This window comes from Cyprinodon variegatus, unplaced genomic scaffold (assembly GCF_000732505.1).
Source record: "Cyprinodon variegatus isolate N-32 unplaced genomic scaffold, C_variegatus-1.0 Scaffold2261, whole genome shotgun sequence".
Lineage (NCBI taxonomy): Eukaryota > Metazoa > Chordata > Actinopteri > Cyprinodontiformes > Cyprinodontidae > Cyprinodon > Cyprinodon variegatus.
Genome location: NW_015152714.1, coordinates 6,815 through 16,416, shown reverse-complemented (window position 1 = coordinate 16,416; position 9,602 = coordinate 6,815). Strand labels below are relative to the sequence as shown.

The following is a 9,602-nucleotide window of genomic DNA, read 5'->3' as shown; positions in this document are numbered from 1 at the left end:
AGGTTCTGGGACGAAATGGGTGAGGTTCTGGGACGAAATGGGTGAGGTTCTGGGACGAAATGGGTGAGGTTCTGGGCTGAATTGGTTTAGGTTCTAGGACGAAATGGGTCAGGTTCTGAGCCAAATTGGGTGAGGTTCTGGGCTGAAATGGGTGAGATTCTGGGAAGAAATGGGTGAGATTCTGGGCTGAAATGGGTGAGGTTCTGAGACGAAATGGGTGAGGTTCTGGGACGAAATGTGTGAGGTTCTGGGACGACATGGGTGAGGTTCTGGGCTGGTTAAAAAGCAGCCAAATTTCAAACAAACTCCAGAGTCCACAGACCTGTGGGTCCAGACCAACTCAACAGAAGAGAAGGTTTGGATCTCAGAAAGAATGAAGCCTTCCATTGAACAAAAACTTACACTGAAATATTTAAAGTAAACTTCAAAGCTGTCTGACAGCAGGAATTAACATAAACTTATGACCTGCTGTAAAAACCTCCAGCACCAAAACAAACTTTTCCAAGACAGAAATAAATTTAAATGCACCAAAACTCGCCTACAGTGAAATATGACTGATTCAGTTTTATTTCATTTAAGGAGCAATAAATACTTGATGGGTTTTTTGGGAGTTTTACCTTTTATGGAGGGTTTGTTTTAACCTTAATTATTAAACTAAATCCCACTTAGCCTAAGAAAATAACTTTGCACATCTTGAATAACAACAGAAACTCCTTCAGTCTAATGTTAAGTGTCAACATTCCTTTGTTTGGTCTGTAAATAGCCATCAGTCTGAGCTCTGAGAAGCATTATCTCAAAGAAATATGTCTGTTATGAAAAACAACATGAGGTGATGAATCAGTAGTTTAATACCAAACAAGTCAGGTGTGATGATTCATCAGGTGGAAAGACTGTAGATAATCACAGAGTGGGTAACAGTGGAAGGATAGTAGCCTTGGACCTGCTGGAGGGCGTCGCCAATGGAAGAACGAGGAGGCAGTGACCTGCTGGAACATGATGATGCCTCAACTTTAGCTGGTTTTTATTTTTCAGCCTCTCAGAGGGGTTTACTAGGAGGAACCGTTCAGCTTCCAGCTACCTTTCATGCAACTGGAGTGTTTAAAGCTGATAACATGTCCTTTATATGGATGGATGGATGGATGGATGGATGGATGGATGGATGAGAAGTACAAAGCATTAGTAATAAGGTCAGCTTATAAGAGGAACAGACACGTACCTGTGGAGGGTTCTCAGAATCTTCTGCTGGATATTTGAGGAGACGTAAAACTCTGCAGTGCTGCAAGAATAGAGAGACGTCCAGTTAGGATTTCAAATCTAACTGAGTCTCACTTTTACCTCAGAACTGGTATTAACCAGCAGAAAAGTCAGTTCTGATCTTTTAGATCCAGTGAAGCGGTTCTCATTTTACTGCAGTGACTGTTTAACCTCCCTAAAAGATGGAAACGAACTCATGAACAACCGGATTTAGACAACTTTACCTCAGAATGACAGTAGGAAGGAGAACAAAGTAAACAATCCAGATCTGACCTTCTGGGTCAGAAACCGGCTCTAAGAAGCTGCCTCTCCCCACAGGAAGGTGCTCATCTCTGGTTCTAGTTCTAGTTTGGACTTCTTTATGCAACAGCAAGTGAACAGGTTCAAGCTTTGTTTCCAGTATCAGGATGTTGCTCTAATCCAACAAGGTTCTGGATCCAGCTGAAGTAAGCTTCCTATGTAGAGTGGACCAGAGAGGAGCTCCACTGAAGTTGGAGTTGGTTTAAAGACACCTCACGGTCTCCATGGAGGAGCTGGATGACCACTGCTGCACTATTTACTGGATCTACCAGAGCCTCAGTATGTCAGGTAGAACAGAGCATAGCTGTGGAGCTCTGAAAAAACCTGTGGAAAATCTCTATGTGATTTATCAGGCAGGTTCTAACAGATTCCAGTTTTCTACAGTGAACAGAACACGGCCTCGAGATTGTGCAACATGTGAAGAGTGTTAGAGGAGCTCCGTGGGAACAGCTGGAGCAGATTTCAGAGCTTAGTGAGGGTTTGAATCCACCCAAAGGTGTGCATCAGAACACAAGTCAGGACAAGAGACAAAGACAACTGAATATCTGTTAGACAGGGTTTATACAGGAATGACTAACTCTAATTTAATGCTCTTTTTATGCTCTTAGAAATTATTTGAACCCTGGAGAACCCAAGAACCCTTTTTTTGTTTGGAAAATTTTGAAATACACATTAAGTGACCAGTATAAGTTCACTGAACACCAAAATATCCACTTTTTTAATTCTAACCCTTTTTTGTCAAATTTAGGATTTGTGCCAAATTTGACCCTTTGGGCTTTAGACGTATCATTTCAAAGAATTACAATAACAAACACTGTCTATGTAAACTATTTTATATTTAGGGAAAAATTCAAATAAACACACAGCTACACTTAAAAATTTTCTATTTCTTTTTTTATGTTAGAACTGGATTTCAAATATACAAACACTTTGGCCAATGGAAACCAGAACACAAGGCCAAAATTACGACACAAACACCATGGTCCTACCTTGTGCAAAAATCTGTTCTACTACACTAGACATTGTGGTAGTCTATGAAACAATTTCTTTTTTTTTTGTTTATGCAGAGAGGAACTGCACATTTTTCACAGTGCATTTAAGTTTTGAGGTCCTTGCACACAGCACATCGACGGAGATGGTCCTCCTTGACAGGCCAATTGGCAGTTTGGTCGAAACAAACATCTGCACACTGATAAACTCAAACAAAACTTGGTGGTGGGGAGGAGGTGCCTGTAGTCGTTGGCCTTCCCGCCTTCTTCCTGTTCCAACTTCAACCAAGCCTTGAGCAATCAAATCCTGAAACTTGCGAAGTTTGAGTACTTTTGAACCAGTAATTTCCTTTCCCTCACAATCACGTTGGTAAAGAAGCCATGCATTGATCAATCTAACAGACATGAAATGCCAGAAAAGTATTATATACCAGCGACGGGTGCTGATGGGGAATTTACAGCGTGCAAGATGCCGATCCAGCGTGTCAACTCCTCCCATAGAAGCGTTGTACTCCTTGACGATGTTTGGCTGATCAATGTTGGTGTACTCTTTTTTTGGACTTGTCCCGGCGCAGAGCCTTTCCCAAAGGCTCTGGTCCAGCATATGTTGACATCACAGTAACAGTTTTCGTGTCTTGCCATTTCAAACAAACAGTGTTGGTGTTGGACTCGATTCGATAATTGCAGGATCCACTGCCATTTTTAGACAGATCTTTGTCCGTCATCAGATTGCAACTTGGCATGCGATTTTTTCGCACAGTTCTTGTGTAGTAGATGCCCTTTGTCAATAAATGATCAATGAGAGGCATTGAAGTGAAGAAATTGGCGACAATCAGGAAATGTACTTTCTCTGGAAGTGATTCACATAGCTTCAACACAATGTCTCCACAAACTCCCAACTGACTCTTCCCTTTTTGTTCATTACATCCACCTTTTCCCTGATATATGTCAAAGTCATGCAGGAGGCCAGTGACACGGCAGCGCGCCCACAATTTGAATCCCCATGGATGTGGCTTCCCTTTTATGTACTGCCTTATACCACCAAATTTCCCTTTGTAAGGCACCATCATCTCATCAATGGACTGTTTTTGGAGAGGTGTTATGGTCAGGCACTGTCTCCGAAATGAATCCAAAAATGGTCTTAGTTTCCAAAGTCCATCCTTTTTTTTCTTCTTCACTGGCTGTTTTGTTTTCTACAAAGTGCATGACAGAAAGTAGCAGATTGAATCGGTTATGACTCATTACATCTGCCACAGGCCCATAACGAACTTCACTTTCCCAGTACTGACGTACTCCAGAGGTTTGAACTAATCCCATCCTGAAATACATTCCTAGAACTTGTTCTCTCTTTTACTGAAGTGTCTACACATTTCTCATGCTTTTGAACACTGTATTGTTTGTTATGCTCAACAATATTTTGCAACATATCACGGTTAACAAAGCGTTGAAAGTAAACCAGTGGCGTGGCATCCTGGGCATCCTGGTATGACTCAACTTGTTCAACTTGAAAGTTCACATCAGGCAACTCAAAGTTTGTCTTTCTCCACCTGTACGTTTTTGTGATATGTTTTGGCTCCATCTATGGCTTAGCAGTCTTGGCAAATGCCACATCTTCATCACTTGAGGAGTCATTGGACGAGTCACTGTCTTGGGGAGATTCACCACCATCACTTTCATGTGGTTGAAACAATTCATCAGAATCGCTATTGCTGTCCAATTCAGGGCCAAAGTCACTATCATCAGCTAGAAGTTGCTCTAAAACTTGTGCAACTGTAAACTTTTTTTGATGCTCTTGCTGTCCTTTAACGGGAGCAGTATTTCTCCCTAAAAAGACATAGGAATTTACCTTATTAGTCTCTGGCCCTGCACTACTAAGTTAACATTGTGAAATATATTATATGAATGAATTTATTTGAAAACTTCAGCCAAATACTGGAATGAAATCGTTCTCCATCTGCAAAGTCACTCAAAGAACCAAAGGGTCAATTTTAACCCCACTATTTCTAACCCATACACCCAGAGGGTCATTTTTGGCCCATCGTTTTTTAAGCAAGCTCAGAGTTGCTAATTTATCTAAAAAAAACATTAAATGTAGTTCTGAGCTTTCTTCAAGTTAACATTCAACAGAGTAACAAAAACATCAACAATTTTACCAACCTTTAGTTTGCTGAAAAGAGAATTTTGTTTAGGTAGGTTTTTAGCTCAACAAGGCAGCATATGGTCAGCCTTCTTGTCACCTCCATATTGGCTTAGGTCAGGTCAATATTTATCCACTAGGTGTCTCTGTGCAGGGGTCAGAAGGGGCACTCTGGGATTTTGAGAATTTGCTAAAATGTTTGTTCATTTTGGACATTATCAATTAACATACCAATATATATATATATATATATATATATATATATTTGTTAGGGGTGGAACGGTTCACAAAATCCACGGTTCGGCTCACGGTTTTGTGGTCACGGTTTTTCGGTTCGGTTTGGTATATGTTGATTGTTACTTATCCCATAAAATTAATGAAATTAATGAAGAAAATCCCCAAAAATTATGAATTGTCATTATTTTTAATGATCCACGGAAACCATGGATCATTTCCGCATGTTTTGCTGCTTTGAATTTAATCATCTCCCGAATGCCCTCTACGATCTCCAAGGAACTCAGAGCGGAGCAGACGGGAGCCACAGTGGAGGCTGTAGGCTTTGCTTTGTGCAGGCGGTCTGGAGCGCAGCAAGGCGGAGCGGAGCGCTGACGAAGTATGTGGGATTTCGGGGTTAGCATGACATGTTGGTCATGTTGCTGTTATCATAAACAAAACGTGTTGCACAATGCTTGCACACTGTTGCACTTTTATCCACAGCTTTCTTTCCGCCGTCATCGTAGGTCACTCTAAATGCAAAGCGGTCCCATACAGCAGACCTAGAAAGTGCTGCTGGCGCGTCTTCCAACTCCTGTTCTTTCCCACTCGCCATACCCACATAATTCTCCACAACAACTGATTTTTTTCTGCTACACCCGGCTACGCTGCTTCACTTCTTCTTCTTCTTGTTTACTACTGGTGCTTGGCTTTGGTCGCAGTACCGCCACCTTTTGCTCTGGAGTGGAAACGCTTCGCCTATGAGAAAAAGGCGCAGCACATGAACCGAACACAACCCACGCGAACCGAACCGAGACAGTGGACATAATGGTGTTTATATATATATATATATATATATATATATATAAATAAAACATGGCAAATCTGTTCGTCATCTTTACCGTCAACAGACTGCAGCAATGCCAATTAAAGCCTAAATTTAAAAACATAATTATTTAATGTATTTAATGACAGGCGGAAACCCTGTTAGAACAAGCAGCCTCAGTTCTGCAGGGCGTTAGCAGAAAGACACCATCAGACCTGGGAAAGTGTTCACAGAACAAACGTCAGACTCTAACTCTGATTGTTTTCGCTGGGTACCATCAGTTGTTTCATAGGACAGCATGGACAGGAAGAGGAGGATGGGTCTGGGACCAATATGGACACAAAGACAATTAAAGAGATCCTTATATTTGGCTCTTGATTGATGACTGAGAAAAATGCAGCATTAAAAACCTCAAATCTAGAGTCTATTCTCTCTGAGCCCATGTTTCACATTAGCCAATATAACAACAGAGCATGCCGGACAGAGTCAGGTGTGGTTCCTGAGGAAAGGCGGTAGTTCCACAAAGAAACCAGAAGTTAAACCACCTGCTGGTGCGTAGTTTCACACCCCGCAGCACTCACTTCCTTTTTCAGGAACAATTCATGATTTCAGAACAGAGTCTAATGGAGCCGCATGTCCTGGTTTCAGAACTGCTCTTCCCTCCTTGTCCTGTTTCAATGCTCTCATTGGGGAGACATTTGGTTTCTGATATATAAACTCTTTTATGTAGCTGATCAAATATTAGTTTCCATGGCAACAGATATGGTGTGTACTTGAAAGGCAGAAAGACAAGTAGCCCTCCTGGTCCTAAACTACATTTAACTAAAGTCCTCCACCCAAAACTACAACAACATGGGAAGAAGAAAGAAAACTAAAGACAGATTCGGTCTAATTTAGAAATGTAAGCTTTATTAAAGTAAAAATAGATAATATTTTGCTATGGATTGTTGATTATATTTAATTATTTTTTAAAGGACTTTTCAGAAAGCCTAGGATGAATTCCTCCAGCCTGAGCTGTGGGCGTTTAGGGAACAGAGATCAGTCTATACTTAGATCATTTTTCCAAAGTAACAATGGTATGTCAGGCCTGAGGTTTGGGAGGACATGTTGTCCCGATGTGAAATCGCTGAAGCTTCATCAGCTGGAGGTGGAGGTGATTACGTCAAATAAAGGAGGCGGATTGAAACCGCAAAACATCTGAAATATGAAGATTGAATCTCAAATGTCTAAAGCGATTAAAAACAATTATTCTTATCGCCTCAGACACTTTACAGCTGAAGCTGTAGCAAGCTGGCTGACTTTTCCTACATAATGTTGGAAATTTAACTTTTCTAACAAGAAGTAAAGATAAGAACATATGTTCAGTGCTTCAATAATAACCAGCTGGAGGAAGAAGATGAAAAAATGCAGCTTGTGAACCTGTTAGAACCACAGATTAAACATTTGAATAAATGGAAATGAAACACGACTTTCATGATAAATGCTGCAAACTAACTCATATTAAAGAGTTTCATGGGTTGTTAAATATAATTTCTTCATATTCATGATGCACGGTTATGCATGATGCTTAAAAACATCCTAAAGCTGCAGGACTGAATCAAAAGAGGAAGAGAGGAACCGAGCAGCTGCAGAAATGGGCCTGAACCAGCTTTACTTCTGTTTTTACATTCAGACTCTCATTTTGGTACAGAAACCAACATCTGACAGTTAGTGGGGCACAATATGGACCTTCTCTGCTTCTTTGGAAAACAACTTATAAACACAGCTGGCAGTGAACTTATTGCATGGTTCTTCAGGATACTTAAAAAAACAAAACAAAGCAAAACAAAAAAGAAAACCAATTCATTAACTAATCTTCCCATGATTCGCATTGTTAGGAAATCTGTCCATAATGTTTTTTCAGAGGTCCAGATGTGACTCATGGGCTGTTTCACTTATTGCTCAACAACAACATTGAGACAGACTCCATCTGCTCAGACACACAGCCAGACCCGCAGCCTCAAAGTATTCAACCACAGGGGGATTAAAAACGGTCCTCCTGTCGGTTTTAAGGTCAGATAAATAAATAAAAACAAACAGTGACGTTAAATTATTTGTCGTGGGAAACACCGATGCTAACTGTTAGCTTCCCGACAGCCCTCCTGTAGTTTGGTTTTATTTACCCAAAACACTTCAAACACTTCCTGAAACTACTTTAACACAAACATAAAAGTGGTGCCCATATATTTAAACACTTTAAAGTTTTGTTATTCCTGTAAAATAACCTGTTTATCTGACTAACATAACTAGCTTCTAAACCGTAGCAGCATACTAGGCTGAAGTCAGCTTCCGATTTGTTCCTATTTCACAGATTTGAAGTCTGGACTTTTTGATTTTGGCTTCATCTAAAAATCTGACAAACGTAGATCAATATAACTTTATTTTTCTAAACTGAACAGAAGTATTTAAAAAAACGGACCGTGATTTTGGGGAATCCTATTTTTGTAGGATGCTGTTATTTACCCTTTAAATCATCATAGATGGGGTCCTACTGCAGCACTGAAGGAGGATTCATTCTGCAGTTTATGTTGATTCATTACTTACCTGCTCAAATAAAGGGAAATACGCGCAATTTTAAGAAAATTTGGGAATTAGTTAAATTTTTTGCAGTCTGTTTTTAGTATAGGTGCCATAAAAGGGCCAAGACCGGTTCTACAGGGGCACCGCCCCCCTGGTGATGCCTGTCTAGAGCCCCCATGGTTTTGTGACAATATTTTCCACAGTTAAATAAGAACAGCTACAAATACAGGGACTGGACTAAGATGAGGATAAACAAGTTGAAAGATAAACTTTTTTATTTTAATTTCAAATAATTCAGTCTTCTATAAATGTACCTTTCACTAAAGCTGGGCTCATTTTTCATTTAGATGTAATAAAGTTGCATGTTTCAGTGTCATTTGAACAAAAATTAGAATTTAGCTCTTGTAAACAGAGTTAAGCATAAATGCATTCTGTTTATTCTTATACACTTTTGCAGATAATTTAAACTCAAAGTAATTTATGCCCATCAGACGTGGAAACATTAGGAAACTTGTCATTTGAAGTTTCACAAAATAACTGTTTTAATTAACATAAAAACTTAGACCTGTCAAAGTTCTTAGGGTCTAAGATTTAAGGTGGTCCAGTTGACTCAGAAATCAACATTTTTACAGATTTCAAAAAGTAAATAAGAGTTTGTGGTCATTAACTTTTTTTTAAGTTATCTGTATTCACCGTTAAAAAGCTAAACTTTGTGCAAGCTTAACCAAGAAAACGGGTTCCAGGTTCTGGTGTACTTCAGATTAAGGTTCCTTAAAAAAAAAAATCAGAGATCGCCCTCAAAAAACGCTGCGAATCAGATGCGAACTTTAGTACCGTTAGCTTAGCTTATTCACCTGAACATGGGAGACCACCAAGCTCTTGTTTCCTTCTCCGTGGTATTTCCAATCGTTTTCATCCATTCTGTCAAATTCCATCCCACCGCGGAGAACAAACCGAACTCCTGCCGCTCTCCAAAGGACTCTGTGCTGTAGCGCGGTCAGCGTCCTGCTCGCTGTTTCTGGTCCACAGACTGACTGACACCCGGTGTCCTGGCGAGTTCCGAGCCCCACTGTAGCCACGCCCCCTCCAGACCCACGTCCGATGTGCCGTTCAGATGCTTCCAGCAGTTATTGTTTTGGATGATTTAATATCCTAACAGACACAATATGGGACAGAACATAATTTGAGGACGAGGCAAAGATTTTTATGTGAAAGGATTGTATTAATGTTAGACACTTTGCAGACAAAACACTGTCTCGGAGTGAAATTAACCAACTGCTGCACAATTCTAAGCACAGAAAATTCATACTATTTTCTAAACAAA

General features: G+C 40.2%; 1 protein-coding gene across 1 annotated transcript in view; it reads right to left on the bottom strand.

Moving 5' to 3' along the window:
• ippk (inositol-pentakisphosphate 2-kinase) overlaps positions 1 to 9,336 on the bottom strand; it is a 21,021-nt gene extending 11,685 nt beyond the window's left edge. Inside the window, exons 1-2 of the mRNA XM_015368938.1 lie at positions 9,133 to 9,336; positions 1,217 to 1,276 (exon numbers count right to left, since the gene is read on the bottom strand). Of these exons, the coding sequence (XP_015224424.1) occupies positions 1,217 to 1,276; positions 9,133 to 9,213 (141 nt within the window). The 5' untranslated portion in view covers positions 9,214 to 9,336. The remainder of the gene's footprint in view (positions 1 to 1,216; positions 1,277 to 9,132) is intronic.
• Between the last annotated feature and the right edge of the window lie 266 nt (positions 9,337 to 9,602).